This window comes from Heterocephalus glaber, unplaced genomic scaffold, assembly GCF_053883595.1.
Source record: "Heterocephalus glaber isolate CG9 unplaced genomic scaffold, H.glaber_assembly_v1.0 deba00001600, whole genome shotgun sequence".
NCBI classification, from domain to species: domain Eukaryota; kingdom Metazoa; phylum Chordata; class Mammalia; order Rodentia; family Bathyergidae; genus Heterocephalus; species Heterocephalus glaber.
The window spans coordinates 9,980,754-10,000,732 of record NW_028258372.1 but is presented as its reverse complement, the minus strand read 5'-3'; the positions used below and the strand labels follow the sequence as shown (position 1 = coordinate 10,000,732).

The 19,979-nt window shown below is 36.4% G+C and overlaps 1 protein-coding gene across 13 annotated transcripts in view; it reads right to left on the bottom strand.

The window, feature by feature from the left end:
* Prrc2c (proline rich coiled-coil 2C) overlaps positions 1-19,979 on the bottom strand; it is an 84,953-nt gene that overhangs the window by 29,704 nt on the left and 35,270 nt on the right. For all 13 annotated transcript variants that reach the window (XM_021265443.2, XM_021265437.2, XM_021265445.2 and 10 more), the window contains exons 11-18: positions 16,202-16,255; positions 12,608-13,220; positions 9,839-10,008; positions 9,189-9,435; positions 8,018-8,228; positions 4,569-6,815; positions 2,654-2,862; positions 310-464 (exon numbers count right to left, since the gene is read on the bottom strand). In XM_021265443.2, the coding sequence (XP_021121102.1) occupies positions 310-464; positions 2,654-2,862; positions 4,569-6,815; positions 8,018-8,228; positions 9,189-9,435; positions 9,839-10,008; positions 12,608-13,220; positions 16,202-16,255 (3,906 nt within the window). The remainder of the gene's footprint in view (positions 1-309; positions 465-2,653; positions 2,863-4,568; positions 6,816-8,017; positions 8,229-9,188; positions 9,436-9,838; positions 10,009-12,607; positions 13,221-16,201; positions 16,256-19,979) is intronic.

The window sequence follows — 19,979 nt, the reverse complement described above, 5'->3', positions numbered from 1 at the left end:
GTCAGGCTGGTCGTAACTTAAGGGTCCTCTGTAATTTAAATTAACTCAACTCTTCATGGGGCAAATAACATGACCAGCACTAACACATAAGTGTAATGCTGAATTAAAGTAAAGATGGTCCTCTCTATGGCAAATTTAAATTTACCTAAGTTCTGGTAAAAATAGCTGAAATGTCTGAACACGAAATCATTTTCAGGACTTGAATAATTAAATAGACTTGATTTTGCTAGTAGATGGAAACCTTGAGCATTTGCTAACATATTCTGGACAACATTCTTAACTTGTGACAAACTGAAACAAGCTTTAAACCTGTATGACTTGTTCTTCCTTCTTTCGACGTTCCTCATCCTGTAAACGTTTTTGTTGTTTTTTAGATACCACTTCGGTAAAACCATCATCATTCAAATTTGACTGGGGGTCTTCAACTACTGTTACTTCAGGGTGATCGTCAATTATAACAACACCTGCAAGTGTGAAAAATGATTTAAGTATCTTCCTTGTTTCAAATTAAAGAGTAGAAAGGTCCAGTGTATTTATGTGGCAGAAAAAAAGAGAAATGTGAGAAATGTTTATATAATTTACAATATAACCCAGTGGTGGTGAACCTATGGCTCATGGGCTGCAGTGAGCTGTTTGCATCACTGAAAGTTCTGAAGGGTTCACCATCAGCGGTATAACTTATCTCCCACTCTATAAGATGGTCGGTGATACATCAGCAAGATGTGAAAAGATTTCATGGATTTATGAAAAAATTTCACAAAGTTAATAATGAAAGTACCAAAATTATACGGTTTAAGTGATATGTATTTTTTTCCTTAAGCAACATTAAAAATAAAAATTATCTTCTAGGGCTGGGGATTTAGCTCAGCCGTATAGCAGCTGCCTGGCAAGCATGAGGTTGAGTTTGATTCCCAGTTCAAAAACAAACAAATAAACAAAAAACATGTGTGTGTGCGCGCGCGCACACACACACACACACACACACACAACCTCCTGGCCTCAGATCTACATGGTGCTTTAAAAATAATATTACTTTAACTCACTTGCAACTCACCATTCTAAGAACTGCATATTACTATTATTTTCCTTTTCTAAAGGATGAAATAAGCGCTCAGCTGATTTGTTAAAGGTGAGGTGCCCAGTATAAGCCTGATTTATTAAATTTTAGCAATGCATCCATTTTTCAGACTCCTGTCTACAATGTATTGTTGTGTTTTTTTTGCTTAAATTCTTTTATTGGTACATTTTAGGTATACAATACGTTTACATTTATCATTGGGTGCTTGTACAATGTATTGTTGTTAAAAACATGAAATTAATGTGACGGTTACATATGAATGTAATGTGGCATAGCATAGGTGTATATAAACATCAATATCACCTAGCTGATAATTTTATGTATTTTCAATTATTCTTGGCCTTCATCCACTAGATGTCAGTAGCAGCCCGTGACAGTTTTAACAATTAAAAATTTCTCCAGAGATTGTCAAATGTGCCCCTAGAGTGCAAAAATTACTCATGTTGTGAATCACTGCTTTAAATAACCAAATTGAAAATTCTTAAATATGTGACTAAAATCAGTTTATTTCTTTCCCATATGAATCTATAGTGGTACTATATAGAACAGTAGTTCTCAGACTTTACTGTGCATTAGAATCACATGGAGAATTTGTGAAAAACAGAGACTGCTATGAATGACCCACTACCAGTTTCTTGATTTAGTAGGTTTGGGTAGATAAGAATTTTTTTTTGGTACCGGGGATTGAACTCAGGACCTTGTGCTTGCGAGGCAGGCACAGTGCTGCTGAGCTACATCCCCGGCAAATAAGAATTTTTATTTCTCACAAAATTTCAGGAGATACTAATGGTCTGGGGACCACACTCTCAGAATCACTGGTCAAATTATATCCAAGACTTTGGTCCACATCAGGGTTTAATATGTATACATGACCATTAATTAGATGAAAGATAATCAGATTTATACTTCTAATACTGGAATAAATGACGTACCCAACCTTTCCATCACTACTACCTGGTCTTAGTAATTCTCCCTATTTTATTCAGTGTTTTCAGCTTCAGTTTCATCTGAATGAATGGCAAATAGTGCATTTTTACATATATAAATGTCTTTTCATAGATATTCTTTCCTTGTTAATTTCCTTATCCAGTATTTTCTTATTGCTTGTTACTCTTCACACGATAATCATTTCATGGTTTAGTATTTATCCATAGCAACACTGCCTGCTATCCTTTAATTCTCTACTTATCGTACCTTAGAAACCAGTCTTACCAAGGTTGTAATCTTAGTGAGTTGAGCATTCATTTGCTTTTAAGAACACCAAGCTGTACCTACAGATATAATTAAGCATCATCACTTAGTTTCCTGTGCTTTCCCATATCTGTATGGCAAGGTAGGATGGGGGTTAAGCAATTTTCTTTTCTAGAAAGGCCAGTGAAATTGTGTTGGATATCTTTAATAAGAATTTTCTTAAGTATTCAGGGCTATGCTAAAAAGTGGTATTATTTTAGTTGAAGTTAAATCAGTGTTTTATTGGCTTCTATTTCTACCATGAAAATCTAATTCTTGATGACTTCTTTATAACATCCACTTAAATGTAACAGATAATTAAAATGAAAGGAATCTATGACGTACTTGCATAATTGTTAAGATCAAACTGGGAGAGAGCATCTACTTTCTCTTTGGGTTTTTTAGGACCTGGTTTGGTGTCTTCTCTTTTTTTCCCAGCAGAATCCTTAGAACTCTTTTGTCCTGTACCATTAGGTGCTCCTTCCTGGTGGTGTGCAGAACTGCTATTGATGGGGTCAACACAGGTTGGGCCTACGGACTGGTCATCGAATGGCCTACAAAAAATAAATTGGTATCACTACCTTAACATATCCAAACAAAAGAAAAATGCTCTCACTGGCATTTCCTAAAGTTTAAGATGAAATAGCAATAGAATACACAACTCTACATCTCACATACTAAGAAGCCTCAAGGGTCCAAACTCACTAAAACCGAGCTTTCCAATAAAGTAGACTTGGAATTCTTCCCAGCAATTAAAGCTTAGAATTCTAATTATCCTAGAAGCTTTTTATTTTGTTCATTTGACTATCATATTATAAATGAGCTACTTAACATTGTTTATAGCAGAAACTTTTTGTAATCCTACCAAGTACAAAGCAGTCACAACTGGATGTCTCCAAAAGTGGTCAGCATATGAAATTTAAATTTTAAAAAAGCATTCTTTTTTAAAACTTCAGATTATATAATGATATAAATATATGAACCCCTTTAACATGGAAAAAGTCCTTCACAGACCAAAGGCATTCCTAGCTTTTTTCCCTAAACACTTTTCAGGTTTATTAAAAAATAAAAAATTCCAGGGGAAAACAATGGGAAAAGGCGTGACAATTCATCTTCATATTAGCCTATGGGACTAGTCTAGATAAAAGCTTACCAAGTGGCTAACATAACCTCAAAAGTTTGAAGAATGAATTCATTTCTTCAAAACAGGACTCTTGCAAAACATTTCTAACTATCATTAGTCACTACACTTCAGGTTCAAAGTTGTTGCTATCTACACAGCACAAAAATCAGGTCAAGATTTCCTGAGTATTACTTGAAATTTTAATAGTTTAGTTATAGTTAAGAATGTATTCAGTACTTTTGTTGTTCAGAAGGGAGGTTCACCTTCTGAAGTAATCAGTTACTCAACCAACAACTGGTTTTACTGGAACCTTTTCTAAATTATCTGCAAAATATTTTCTCTTATCAACTTGAAAAGCTAAGTATATGTAACTAAGGAATTCAGATTAAATTACATATAATATTTTCCAAATAGTTTTACCAGTCCAAGCTACAAACCTGGGAATTTGGTCTAAAAGTGTGGCACATCATCACAATGGCTGCTTATATACTAGATGCCATGTTACGTATATGACAAATACCTCAGTATCACATTCTTATGAATTCCATTACATTTTACTGGTGAAGAAGCAACTTGAGAAGTACCAGAACCTAGATTTAAACCTAGGCATTCAGAATGTCAACTGCTACTTTATAATGCTTTTTAATACTAGTATTAATACTAAAATATCAAAAAAAAAAGTCTCAAAGGACAACTATGCGGCAGTAGTTTGGTTAGGAAGAAACTAAGAAGGAGGGCTGGGCTATCATCAGTAATAAAATGACTTAGCAAATGAAGATACCATATGTCTCTCCTGCATGTGTAGATTTTTCCAAAGTTACACATTCCCAAGAGGACTCTTGGAAAATGTAACTTAGCAGAAGACTCCTGGGACATAAGCTCTTCTCTTCAAGTACTCTTACACTTTCAGAAGAAAAGCATCTCAAGAGTATAGTATCTTAGTCTTCTATTTAAATTGGCTCTGGATAAATTCAACTAAGAATTCTACTTTCAGCTATTTTTATTTTTTTGGTACCGACGATTGAACTCGGGTCCTCGTGCTTGTGGGGCAGGTGGCAGAACCACTGAGCTAAAATCCCCAGCCCTACTTTCACCTATTTCAGTGGTGCAAAAGTTTTATATCTAAAAAGTACTCACCCTCTCTTTCCACTTTTTGATGGTGGGCCACTTCTTCTTTCATTCCTAGGACCTGAGAAATTTCTTCCTGATTTGGGGGGACCATTGTTGCCACGCCGATTCTGGCGATCTATTCCAGGTCTCTGGCTGGAAAAGCTTCTCTTTGCTATTTCTCTCTTAGGAGGTAAAACATTCTCTCCAGCCTTTACAACTGCCTGTGCATTCAAATCAGCATTTTTTTTTTCTTCCCTCTCTCGTCTCTCATTGAAATCACTACTTTCAGAAGCTGTTTCCCATTCTTCATTTGCCTGATCTGAAGAGTTCTGATTAGATAAGTCTGGTGTCTTATTCCCAGAAATATCTCCAGCAGTATTAGCTGGTTCTTGAACCGCATTATGAACTGTGCCATTTGTGGGCAATGACACTTCATTTGTTTTTGTAGCAGCCTCCCTCTCTCTTAGACGTCTAAATCGAGGAGGCTTATCTTGCCTTGGTGGCCGGGTAGGACGCTGCCTTCGGGGTCTCTCTCTAGCCGGGTCAAATTTTCGTTCAAATTTTGGAGGTCGTTTATCTGCTGGTATAGGAATAAACTGTTCATGTCTTCTTGGTGGCTCTCCATCTTCTGGTTTAGGAGCTTCAGTCTGCCTTGGGTTCCACTGATTGTCCCGATATGGAGGTCTGCGCAGGGTGGAAGGGCGTGATGGACGGCCTCCAGGATCCCTCCCACCACGCCTGAAAGTTCCTCCTCTGCCTCGCCTTGTGGGCTCTCCTTTAGGAAGGAAGCCTGGTTTAGATTTATCATCTTCCCGTACATAAGGCTTTTCAAGTGGCCTATGATCCATTCGAACATGATTTTCAGGCTTGAAAGAAGACTGAGGCTTTAGAGGTTTTTTGTTTTCAGACCATTCGTCTCTTTTGGGAAGTTTGCCTTTGCTTAAACTATCCTTGTCACTTGCACTTTCATGAACTTCACTGTCTGTATCAGTCTCTGAACCCCGCTGTCGTCGTCTTTTGGGCATGACTTCAAAGTCAGAACTTTCACTTCGCGTTTCACTCTCTTCTCGTTGTCTGAGAGGAGTGGAGGGCACATGCTCTGTTCTCGGCTTATTGTCTCTATACTGGGGATAATCTCGGGTATGCCCTCTACCACCCCTACCACGCCCTCCGTAAGAGCCTCTGTAGCTTCGACCTCTGGAGTAATATTCACCTCGGCCTCGGCCTCTGTATCCTTGATCTGGAAACCAATCTCTATCTCTAGCTTCTTTCCAGTAGGGCCTAGGGGGTAAAGTTGGCTCTTTTTTCACTGCTGGCCTTGAATCTGTTCGAGTTCTCTCTATAGCAGCATCTTTGCTGATGGCTTTCTCAGGCTGTTTTTCTTCTTTGACTGCTGGAGATGGAGCAGTTTGTTGGTTCACAGTTTTAACTGCAGGCTCTACCTGAACACTACTTACAGGTTCCAAAGGCTTCTCAGTATCTTGAGATGGCTTTTGAGCCAAAGTTGATGGTTCTGTTGAAGGAAATTTCTCTGGTTCTGGTTGTACTGATGCTGGAACTGATGGTGGCTGAACTGGTGCTGCAGGTGGTGATGGGGGAGAAACAAGATCCTTCTTTTCTGTCTTTTCAGGTTTTACTACTTTTTCAGTAGCCTTTTCAACTTTTTCTCCTTCTTTCTCTTTCCTTTGCTCTCGTTCCTCTTTCATATCTCTAAGCACAGGTTTTTTAATGGGACCGGATCGTCTCACAGGCCTATCATTACCTTCTTCCCTTCTGTTGGAGCTTGGCCTTGGGCCCCAGCGGGTTTCTGATTTAGATTTATATACCTTTTCAGGTTTTGGCCCTTCAGAAGATCGTATAAAGCTATCTTTTCTTGGCTTTTCCTCTGGCCTTTCTGCTGGTTCTTTTGAATCAATGCATCTGCTGGTTACTTTAGGAAGGCTTACAGATGGCTCATTTCTTTGTTCCTCTGATTTCTGCGAAAGGTTAGATCCATGGGAAACACTTCTTTTCCGAGCAGGCTGACTTTCTAGAGCTGAAATCTGCTCTTCTGGAGTACTAGATAAGGTCTTCTGATCAGGTACTTCAAAACAAGCAGAATGGTTATTTGTATCAGTATGAGGCCTAATGTCTTCCACAGATCTGCTTAAAAATTTCTGTACTTCTGTTTCACTTGATTCTCTAACAAAGTCAGCTTTTGGATGCGTCTCCAACTGACTATGTTCTACAGGATAAGCAGCAGTAATCTGTTCCTGGTCCAAGGCGGCTTCAGGCCTATGGATAATGAAAATGCAAAGGTGTAACCAAAAAAGTAATCCTTTCCAGATATAAGTACACAACAAAATAATCTAATTTTGAATTATGAAAGAATGGACCTTAATCATGAAGAGTATCTTTCTCTCTAGTCACAATAAAACCAAGAGAAAAAGAAATGTAGCACACACATGTGCACACACATACACAATGGAATATTCAGGGATAGATAAGACAATGTTGTCAAATGCTGTCACATAGGTAAACAAACCTTTGACGCAGACAGGACAAACACTATGCATGATTCCACTTATATGAGCTATTTAAAGTACACAAATTCATCAAAAAACAAAGTAGGGTGGTGGTTGCCAGGAGGTAGGGTAGGAAGAAACTGGGAGATGATGATACAAGGGTATGAAGTTTCAGGCATTCAAGATGAAATTGTTCTAGAGCTTTGCTGCATAATATTGTGGTTATAGGTAACAATACTGTACATTTAAAATTAAAAGCGTAAGTCTAATATGTTTTTATAACCATAATTAAAAATTATGACCATACTTGTGAATTTCTAATGCATGAAGACTAATAATTTTTATCTAGAATGAAACAATATACTAAAGCCTATCTTTCCCAATTAATTACAAATAACTATAAAACATTACAATAAAAACAAACCTCATAAAAAAGGTCTAGGGCTGGGGATTTAGCTCAGTGGTTTTGCTGCCTGCTGTGCAAGCGCAAGGACCCAAGTTCGATCCCCAGTACCCAAAAAAAAAAGCTCTAATTATATGGTACAAAACAATTAGAAGTTCCTACCAATCGTCTGCCATTTCAAAGTAACATTGTAAATTAGTATTTCTCCTTTTCTAGGCCTTAAAAATGTTCCAGAAGACACTGATTAGTAAATGTCTAACATTTCTCACTACTGGAAAAATTACATCAACACCTTAGTCAGACTGTATTACAATGAAGACTTGGCAATATAAGATCTGACACTAAGTTCCAACATGTAATTTTATGCATAGAATTATAATTGTTCACAACATGCCCTAATCAATACAGAAAAAAAACTGTGTGTCCAAAGATTACGTGGGGCAAATTAAATAGACGGAAATCAGATTTATGCCTCAGTCTTAAATAAGGATGATCTTCAAGGACACTAAAGAGTTATCTTTTTACCATAATATTCTACCTAGTCCATTATGATTTCAGCAGTTTATTACCTTACATCCTCAGTTTCTTCATTTGTCTTAGGTGTAGGTGCCTGCTGTGGCTCAGCATGAGGATACGGATCTGACCCCCACATCATTCGGGGCTCAGGAAGAGAAACTGCATGATCTCTAGCAGATCGCGCTATATGCTCAAATGATTCAGAATTGCTTGGTGACCCTTCCATCTGGTCTCTTCTCATTAATGGCTTAGGAGGAATCATTCCTGTAAGAAAGGTTCAAAGAGAATTGAGAAAAGTGAAAGAAATGAAATCATAATAGAAAATAGATTATTACTTACTATTTAGAACTTTATACTTGGGTAAAACTGTAATTCACAAAAAAACAAGTTATATAAAAAGCTGTTCTGTGACTATCTTATTACTGCTATTAAAATAGATTTCATCTAAAAACTGAGGAAGCAAAACAAGCAAAATCCCAATAGCTTATTTCACTTCAAAGAAAAAAAGTGAGCCTATTAAAGACACCAAACATTGTGATTCCAAACATGTTAATATATATGTCACGAAAATTTAACAGTGATAAATGTCCAGGGAAATCTCCTATGGCAAATTACATTAACTTACTTTAGTTGATCAATACTTTATATAAAAAAAATGCTGCTTAAAATTTCAAAATATCAGTTTACCTTTTAATATAAAAATATTCTTCATTAGCTTTTATCACCCCTAAATTTTCCTTAGCACTGTTTTGATAATGGATTATTTGGATTTATCCTGATGAATTTCATAAGACTGCTACTTTGTTTTTCAGCTAACCTATGAACAAATTCAAGTGTTAGGCTAAAAAACAATGGAGGAAATTAAAAGGTTGATATATATATAACATACAGACAATTCAAATGCTAAAATATCTGAAAAATAAGACACACGGTAACCATTAACAGATGTTAAAGACAGCAAATAATTTCCATCTCTACAATTTTAAATAATATTTATAAAACCTCTGAAAATTCTGAACTATTTATAAAGCACTCTGGTTTTACCACATAGTTGATATAAGTTAACTACTCTGCTGATAATTTTATGGTTAAATAGGTCCTATTTAAATTCTTACTAGATTACAACTCTAAAAGGAATTAAGACTAAAAGTAGGGGTGAAAAGAAAAAAAATTTATTCTGCACAATTATAAATAAGCCAAAAGGTAGTATCAATTTCAAATTACCAGGATGAATGGGTGGAATATCCATAGCAGGTCTTCCCGACATCATTCGGGGATCCATGTAGGACTGCATCATTAGCCACCTTGGGTCAAAGCCCATGGAAGCCAAATGCTGAGGGTGAGGTTGCATGGGTTGGTAAAGCGGTCTGTGTGGTGGAGGAGGGACGGTACTACTGGACGGTTGTGAAGGGACAGTCTGTGGAAGTACACCTTGCTGCTGCTGCTGCCACTGCTGCTGTTTCATCTGTTCCTGAAAAAAGATCTCACATGTTGAGATTTAGTTCCATGTAACAGATTAATATAACCAATCATATCAGAAAATAAGGGTCTTTTCTGAATCCTTGAGGGGAAAGGAAATTTAACAGCAAGAGTCAGCAAGACAAAGACCGAAAGGTAAGTTACATTTTGCCTTATCCTTGACTAATCACATATTGATTAAATTGTATAATCCATTTCCTTAGAAATAGAAGATAGTGTCTATAAATGAGTCGGAAGATAAAAATGAATGACAGAATATTTAGGTAAACGCTCTATCAACAAACTCTCATTAAACTTCAAGGAAAATTTTTGTGTCTTATGTATTTTAGGTTTTATGGCAAGTTAATTTCTCTACTGAATTTTCACACACATGATTAAAATGTTTTTATCATTACCTGCTGTCTCTGGAATCGTGGTGGTAAGGACTTCTGAAACTGCTTGAAGTAGCCAGATAGCACAGCAGGCCGAGGTTGAGATCCTGATTCTGGTTCTGTTTCATGTACCACTTGTGTGGTCTCCTTTTCACTGCGATTACTATCTTGTCTGGTGAAAACTGGCTCCTCTTCTGCTCAAATAAAGGGTAAAAGATAGTACTAAATAGATGATTTTTGGACTGTATGATCTGAACGTGGTCTAATAAAATTCAACAAGGAAAAAAAATGCAACAAAATTCCCAAATATTGTTTTAGATTCTAATTATGGAAGCCATCAACAAAGTAACATGACATTATCAAAACCAGATTTCCAGTTAATTCCTGAAAATCACAGACCCAAATGCTTCATATACAAAAATCCTTGTTTTGTGATAAAACATTTCAGATTCTACTTCCATATGCAGTATTTAATCTCAATATTTAGTAAAACATGTATGTAAAATAAATGGCCTACAAATATATAAAAATAGAGCACAATCGTTTGTTTACTTACTGGACCATGGGATTATTATCTGTAAAGAAAACTAGTGAGTTTGAGTATGAAGACAACACTGACCACCAGCTACCTTCAAATATATAAATCATTATCACATAGAGTATCAAGTATGATACACCAAAAGGAGAATCACAAAAAAAGTTTTCATCTCAAGGAAAACCAGAATCATAGTCATTCTAGAACATCATTTGTCACAATTACAAAGCCATGTTTGTTACAAATTCTTTTCTCAAATGACTAGGGATAAATTTTTTAAGAATTTATTTTGCCAATACAAAGGATGCTGTTAAAAAAAAAATCACAAATAACAAATGTCTTATCTACATAAGATTAAGAGCACTGAAAATGAGCTAAAACTGAATTGCCATGAGAAAACATAAAATGTGAATAAAAGTGTCAATAAATAAGGATTAAAAAAGAAAATAATTTACATGTTATATACACCTCAAGGTTAAATGAGCTAATCAGTGTCAACAGATATTCAATAGCAACACTGTGACTAAAATATGAATTTCTTTATTACTTATCCAGTCTTCTCTTTAGATTCCATAAGGCTGTTCTCATAGTATTCATTATTATTAAAGCGTGACAATGTTATTTATTTCTGTAGTGGGCAATTTTACTTCTGGGGTTAGGGACATTCTTAAGTGCTTTTCACATGTCTAAAAGTCTAAAATCAATATCGAAGTCTATGTACACTGATTAAGAAACTATGAAATCTGATCATTCTAACTGAATAAATTATGCACCTGGGCCTTATGTCATAAAAAATTGAAATAATTCTTTTTTACTTTGACTTCCTTCATTTTGCAGCGCTGGGCAAGCAAAGCAAGTGCCATTCCAACAAAGTATATTTCCACCTCTTACATTTTCATAGTTAAATTAACAGCCAAGTTTGAAGGTGAGCCTGAGTATAAATGAAAACTGAATTTTAAAAAACAAATTCTTAGTTTCAAGCAGCAGAGTCTTGTACAAAAGAAATAAAATTTGTGGTAAAAAAAGAATAGTATTTCCATATCAAAAAAATACAATGACTATTTGGGAGCGTAAGGCAGGAGGAATGCAAGTTAGAGACTAGGCTAGGCAACTTACTGAGACCCTTTGTCAAACTGAAAGTAAAAAAAGGGATGAAGATGCATCCCAATGCTCCCTGGGTTCAATCCCCAATCCAACAATTAATAAATAAATCTATATTTCTGTATTGCTATTTTAACTCGAGTTGATTGTTAGAAATGAACTTTATGCAAGTTAAACCTAAGTTTTCCATTGTGTTTGAATTCCATTAGTCTATAAGCCCACCTGAGGAAGAACAGGAAAGTTCATTCGACTCAGAAAAATAATTTTTAAAAGAAAGTTTAATTATTACAAGATATTACAAACTACAATCTAACGGCATTATGAACCACAATGTGGAAGTTTAAGAGTCTGCCAAAAAAATGTGCATACATCAGGAAAAGAAAGAAATTAATCCAAGTTACCTTTGGCCTCTCCAATTACAAGAGGTGCTCAAAGTGGTGGCCATTAGCTTCCAGATATTTACTAGTACAGCGAACTGCTGAAGTGTGCATACATCTTTTTGGGGTAGACTACACACACACACACACACTGAAGTGTGCATACATTTTTTGGGGGTAGACTATACACACACAAACACACACACACACATGTATATGTGTATATATTTTAATGGTGGTAAAGTTTCATATTTATTAAAGGTAAGAAAAAGAAAACAGAAGAGTAGGGGAAAAAGGGCTCTGCAGAGATAGCTTAAGCCAAGTAAAAGGAAAAAGGAAGGAAAAATAAAAACAAACCCCTAACAGTGTGCAGTGGGCTACCATGAAGACATGACAGCCTGGAATTTGTATATTTATACTCTTAAGTATACTCCTGGTTCAGCTTCAGAGGTAGGAATGTTATGTGAACAGAAGAAATTTTGTTTAAATAACTTGGAGTAAAGAAAAACTAGGAGAAGGAAAAGTACATGGGCCCATGAAGTAAATTAAAATTTTGTAGATAAAACAGAACTGAAGCTTATCTAATATGTTGAGGAACACTTCAGATGTTTGTTTACATGTCAATTTAGAAAACATGTCTCTAGCCTGTATGCTGTACTGAAAAAGCTATCTCAAAACAATCACTTCTGATTTCAATTTATAGTAAAAACACATCTATCTACAATGTAACTAATATGAAACCCCTTGTGAAGTTTATGTAAGCACAAACAAGACAAATACCTTTACTACAGCCTTTTTCATTTTCTTGTTTTTCAGTCACCAACTCTAAAACAGGTTCTTTGGGTTCTATTTTTCCCTCTACTTTTTCCCTTTCTTTCTTCAAATCACATTCTTTTTCCTGTTCTTTCATCTTTTGTAATTCTTTTTCTTTTTCCCTCTGTCGTTCTAATTCTTTCTCTTTTTCTTGCTTTCTTTCCTTCTCCACTTCTCTTTGTTTTTCCTGCTCTTTCTCCAGTTCTTTTTCCTTTTCCTGCTGCCTCTCCCTTTCCCTCTCTTTCTCTCGCTCCTGTTCTTGTTCCTTTTCAAGTTCTTTTTCACGCTCCCGTTCTTTTTCTCTCTCTCTCTCCCTAATTTCCTCTGGTGATGGTTGTTTTTCCACAATGCCAAACTTCTCATCCAATCGCTTCAGTTTCTCTGCACATGCTGCCTTCCTCTGTTCCTCCATTCTTCGCTCTTCTTCCTCACGTCGTTTACGAGCACGTTCCACTGCAGCAGAAATTTCAGATTGTTGCCTTCGTCTTTGCTTCCATATTTCATCTTCATCAGGTACTTGCTGCTTGGGAGGAAAAGGGCCCGATCTTCCAGGTATTCCCTGTCGATCTGGAGGTGGATGCTGAAACATTAAGATAAGTTATTAGATAAGGATGAAACTTTCTGACACACCGGGGATTCACAGGCATGGACTGTGAGAAATGGGAAAATAGAAATGTAACATAGCAGAAAAATAACAGGGAAGACAGTAAGTCTAGGTAACACCCAATTAAGATGAGCTTAATGAGGATATCTACTATTGACTCAACATGTATCTACTGTGTCAGACACTACTACTCACTTAGTATTTGTTGAATTAAATAGAAAGCACAATACTGAATTTCAAAATCTAAATTTAGAGAAAAAGGAAATTTAGAACGTACTTTAGCAGAAGCAGTCAGACTAAATGCCTTAGAGGAAGAAAACAAGGCCCAAAATGTACAAAAGAAGAGCAATGAATGCAGACTCATTTATCAACAGCACTGTCTTATGAAAATCACTTATTTTCTCTGATGTAATTTCTTTACCTATAGCTGAGACAAGCTGAAAAGCAAAATAATTATATAAAGTACCTAATTTACTCAGTAAATACTTTTTTAAAAAAGCAACTTCATGAAAGTATTTACATAAATTTTAAATGTACAGTTTGAAGAGTTTAAATAAATGTGTAATCACTGCTTCAATGAAGAAACAGAACATTTCTATTACTCTCATGACCCTTAAGCACTATTAACTCTAACCTTGAGTAGTTTTGCTTGTCCTAGAATTTCACATGAATGCATAAATTTACTTTCTTTTGTATCCAGCTTCTTTTGCTCAGTGTAACAGTTTTAAAGTTATTTTGTATATTTATTAGTGTTTTGTTCCATTGCTGGAACAGTATTCCATTATAGGTACATCATTTCATCTTTGATGGGGGTGTTGGTTGTTTCCTGTTTTTAAACTATACATAGCTATGAACATTAATGCACAAGTCTTTGCGTAAATAATTTTTATTTCTCCTGAATAAACGTGAAACCCTAATGTCATACATATTTCACTTTACAAGAAACTGTCAAACAAGGGTTCTTCTTAGAGCTGCTCTAGATCCTTGTCAAGAAATGGCAAGGATGGATGTACAGCAAAATCTCACTGTGGTTTTAATTTGCATTTCCTTGTGACTAAAGATACTAATTTTTTTTTTTTTTTGGTACCAGGGATCGAACTCGGGACCTTGCGCTTGCGAGGCAGGCGCCGGAACCACTGAATTAAATCCCCGGCCCTGATACTGAGTATTTTTGCATGTGCTCACTGGCCTTTCATATATTTTCTGAAGTTAAAGTTCAAAACATTTCATTGGGCTGTCTTATTAAACTATAAGGGCCTTAATTTAGCCCAGTAAAGTCCTTTGTCAGATGTGTCAGGCATCTTTTTGCTGACAAATTTTTGCATTTTAGGAAGATGTTGGTTTTTTTTTCTTTAGTTTTTATTTTTTGGTACCGGGGATCGAACTCAGGTCCTTGCGCTTTCGAGGCAGGCAGTGGAACCACTGAGCTAAATCCCAAGCCCCAAGGAGGATGTTTTTTAAAGTCCAGGGGACCAAACCATATGACTCAAGAAATCTTTCTGAGCAGAGAATTTGATCAGAAGATGGATCTCCGGAAAACAGCCTTCTAGTTAGAGCAAAGTGTAAGAAAAAAGTCCTGAGGAAGGAATGAAAAAAAAAAAAGGGGGCTGGGGATTTAGCCCAGTGGTGCTGATGCCTGCCTCACAAGCATAAGGTCCTGAGTTCGATCCCTGGTACCCAAAAAACAAAAAAAACACCCAGCAATCAAGTGTGTACAGCAGGACAATGGGAGAACAGCAGAAAAATAGACAGGGATCTGAAAGGTGATGGGCAATATCTGATCAACTATGATTGATGCATTATACATAGTTTGAAAAAGATCATAGCTACCACAAGAGAATTTTGGATGAAAGGGGTGATCACGGTAGCACAGAAGGAAAGTAAGACCTATTAAGAACCTACTGCAGGGCCAGGGATTTAGCTCAGAGGTTCCACCGGCTGCCTTGCAAGCGCAAGTACCGGGGTTCAATCCCCGGTACCAAAAAAAAGAACCTACTGCAGCCAAGTGTGGTGGCATATCCCTGCAAGCCTACCCTCTGAGAGGCTGAGCCAGAAGAACTACAAATTTAAATGCAGCCTAGGTGACTCAGTAAGATCCTGTCTCACAATTTAAAAAAGGGTTAGTGATATAGTTCATTGAGAAGGCACTGGGTTCAATTCCCAATACTGCAAAATCAAACCAAACCAGCAAACAAAACTCCAAGCAAAACGTAAAAAACCCCAACCAAAATCCTTACTGATATGGTTCAAATGAGTACTAGTAAGTAGGAAGTATATGAAGACGTTTTAAAGGTAGAAGTGATGTAATTTGTCAATAGAACTGAATGTAGAGTAAAAAAGAAGGAAAAGAGTGACTCTGAGGTTTGGCCTAAGCAAGTATGTGAACAATAATGAAAATGTCATTACTTGAGATGGGGAAGAGAGAAGCTGCAGCACTGTGTGGGGTGGGGATGAGTTACGGTTTGGACATGTATGTAGGAGATCCCTATCAGACATTCAAGTGGAGATGCAGATTGACTGCTGATTATATGAAAATATTGTGATGTTTTAGGAAAATACAAAGTTTTAAGAATGGAGAAATAAATGAAAACTGAATTTAGCAAGGTACAAGCTGTCACTGACTTTGATAAGATTTTCATAGGTACAGTAGATGAAAAGATGAGACACATTTTGGTGACAGATGGAATCCAGGGAACAAGTGAAAGGGTTGTCCTTAATAGCACGGCAATGGGAAAAACAAAAATATGTAGATATTGTCTAGTGCTTCTGATTTCCTTAATGGAATTAGGAACATGGTACTCAGTTGAGAATAAGGATGGTAAGGATGCAAAGGAAAACATGCAAAAGCCACAAGGTAAAAAACTGATTATTTTAACACAGCAGTCTTAGGTATACATAGCAACTTTCCATCAAAAAATTAAACATATACCATAATCTAGAACTTAGTTAAAGCTTACCTGCTGCACAAGCAACTTTGGAGGTGGTGGCAGGTGTGAAGATGGCCCACGTTCCTAGTGTTTAAAAAAAGGGTTGAAAATCATTAGACAAGAAAAAAGGCATCTTCTGGAAGTATTTCTCAATACTACACTCATTTTCTGAATGACAAGAAAATTGCTAAAAGTAAACTCACTTGTGCTTTACTCTCATTTAATAAAAAGCACACTGCTCACTACATAATCACTTTCAAAAGAACCACTCCGTTTTATTAATAAGGTTATACTCTCAAATGCATGTTGCAAATAGAATTTTAGTGTGGCAGTTCTGGAATTCTAACTCAAGAAACCTGGCTGGGGAGAGGTTGTAGCTCAATATTCATGTGCTGGTATGTACACCAGTATCACTTAAAAAAATTAAGACATCAAGATACAATATGTTCTTTATATTCCTCTATTCTTTAAGAAATTCACATTATCCATTGTATCAGTAAGTAAAAAGTCACACAAAACAATCGTTTATTAAAATATTATTTGAAAAGTCCTTTTGCAGGGGTCATTAATTTATTTTCAATGGCTCACCATAAGAATACAATCTAAACTCCCTCGTACAGTATATAAACCTTAACAAATAGTTCTTGTTAGGGATTGAACCCAAGGCATTTGTACATGTTAGGTAAGTACATTACCACTGAGTTATAGGCCCAGCTCCAACAAGAGCTCTTATATAGTTCTCTTAATTATCTCCCATATCAAACTACTTAGGATTTCTTGAAAGTGCCTTACTTTCTCACTTTTCTACTTTGTGCATGTTCCCAGTACTTGGAATAGCTGTTTGTTTAATGGCTAATTCTTGCTTAAAGAATTAGCTCAGCCCACTATCACTACTCCTGTTCAGTATAGTTCTGGAAACATTAGCCAAAGCACTTAGAAAAGAGAAAGAAATAAAAGGAATAAAGATAGGAAAGGAAGAAGTTACACTGTTATTATTTGCTGACTATATGATACTTTATATAGAAGACCCAAAAAACTTGGTCAAAAGTTTTCTAGACCTAATTGACAGATTCAATAGAGTAGCTGGATACAAGGTCAACACTCAAAAAACAATAGCCTTCTTATACACAAATAACAGACTCACTGAAATTAGGGAGACAATTCCTTTTACAATAGCACCCCCAAAATGAAATATCTAGGAATCAATCTAACAAAGGAAACAAAAGATCTCTACACTGAAAACTACAGCACTCTGAAAAACGAGATCAAGGAGGATATAAGAAAATGGAAAGACATCCCTTGTTCCTGGGTAGGAAGAACCAATATAATGGCCATACTTCCAAAACTACTATATAGATTTAATGCAATGCCAATTGAAATTCCAACAATATACTTCACAGAACTAGAGAAAACAACCCAAACATTCATTTGGAACCAGAAGAGACCCAGAATAGCAAAAGCAATTCTAGGTAACAGAGACATGGCAGGGGGTACCACAATCTCCAACTTGAAACTATACTACAAAGCTGCACAATTCTAGGTAACAGAGACATGGCAGGGAGTATCACAATCTCCAACTTGAAACTATACTACAAAGCTGCTGTGATAAAAAGAGCATGGTACTGGCCAAGAAATGGACCTGAGGATTAGTGGAATAGATTAGAAAATGCAGAAACGGGCCGGGGATTTAGCTCAGTGGTTTTGCTGCCTGTTGCACAAGCACAAGGACCTGAGTTCGAATCCTGGTACAAAAAAAAAAAAAGGAAGATGCAGAAACAACTCCAGACATATTCAGCCACCTCATCTTTGACAAAGGAGCCAACCACCCTCACTGGAAGAAAGATAGCCTATTTAATAAATGGTGTTGGAAAAACTGGATTTCAACCTGCCAAAGATTAAAACTAGACCCATACCTATCACCATGCACTGAACTAAGACAGAAAAACTAAACTTGCTGGAAGATAAGTTAGGTAGAACTCTTGAAGACATTGGCACAGGAAAAGACTTTATGAACAAAGCCTCAGTAGCACGGGAACTAAGAATCAACTGGGATCTCATCTTCTTAAAAACCTTCTGCACTGCAAGTGAAACCACCAACAGAGCTAAGAGACAACCTACAATGTGGGAAAAAAGTTTTAGCAGCTGGACCTCAGACAAAGGTCTACTATCTAGAACTGAAAAAAAATCAGACCCCCCAATTAAAAAATGGGCATCTGAAATGAACAGACATTTCTCAAACAAAGAAGTAAAAGCAGCAAATAAACATATGAAAAAATGTTCAACATCACTGGTCATTTGAGAGATGCAAATGAAGACAACACTGAGATTCCACCTCACCCCAGAAAGAATGGCTGCTGTCAAGAAATCAACCAATAACAAATGCCGGTGGGGGTGTGGGGAGAAAGGAACCCTTCTCCATTGTTGGTGGGAGTGTAGAATGGTGCAACCACTGTGGAAATCAGTATGGAGATACCTCAAAGAACTAGAACTAGAGGTTCCATTTGACCCAGCTATCCCCCTGCTGGGTATCTTCCCAAAAGAATTAAAAAAATCATGCCACAGCGATATATGTGCACTCACGTTTATAGTGACACAGTTCATAATAGCTAAAGCTTGGAAACAGCCCAAATGCCCATCAACTGGAAACTGGATAGAAAATGTGGTTTTTTTACAAAATGGAGTACTACTCAGCCATAAAGAACAAGAAACTAGAGACATTTATAGCTAAATGGATGCATATTGAGGCCATACTCTAACGTGAAATAAACAGGACACACATGTGTAAATACCAAATAGTATCTCTAGTGTGAGAAACTAGAAGTGTAAATAAGGATTAAAATGATTAAAATGAATAATTGATAATTTGAAATAGGATAATTTGAAAAGGTCCAGAGGGGTAGGGGGAAAGGAAAGAAGGGAAAGGAAACATTACAAGAAAAAAAAAAAATAGGCCCGGGATTTAGCTCAGTGGTTTTGCCGCCTGCTATGGAAGCGCAAGGACCTGAGTTCGATCCCCAGTACCAAAAAAAAAAAAAAAAAAAAAGGAAAGAAAAGAAAAGAAAAAAATGGAAACAAAGTCTATGTAAATAGGGAAGGGTGGAGGGGGTGAAGGGCACACAGGTAATGGGGAAAAAATAAGACCAAGATACATCATGTACAGGTACGAGCACCCAATGATAAATGTAAATGTACTGTATATCTAAAATGTACCAATAAAAGAAGAAAAAAAAAAAGAATTACCTCAAATACCAACTCCTTTGCAAAGCCTTTTTGCCTTGACTGTATTCTCTAAGAATTCACTATGTGCATTCTACTACACGACTTTCTACATTGTATTTTACCTGTTACTTATTAGTCTTTCCCCCCTTTCAAAGAGACTTCCTTTTAGCTTTGTGACTGGATATATTCTCAAATATATGCTAAGTAAATAACATGTCTTTAATGAGAGGTATGTGGACTCTCTTGAAGGTATTCCTTTTCCAGTTTTTAATGCAGCTCTTACCACCCTTAGGATCTCAGCAGTGAGACCAAGTATGTCTGTTGCCCACTTATTTCTCTTCTTTCACAATGTTCTTCAAAATGACTAAGACTTCGTAAGAAGCCTTTCTATATGATTTCACTGCAAAGACAGTGTACTATTTCACACACAAGGGCTAACTAGAACTTATAAAATATTCAGTAAATGATAAAACACTTCCAAAATGTTCATTTTACTTCAGAAAAAACATTATCACTCTGCTTTGACAGGACTGACCTATTATGAGGAAATAAAAGGTGAAATTTTAGTTTGTGCTTGCTAAGTTTAGCT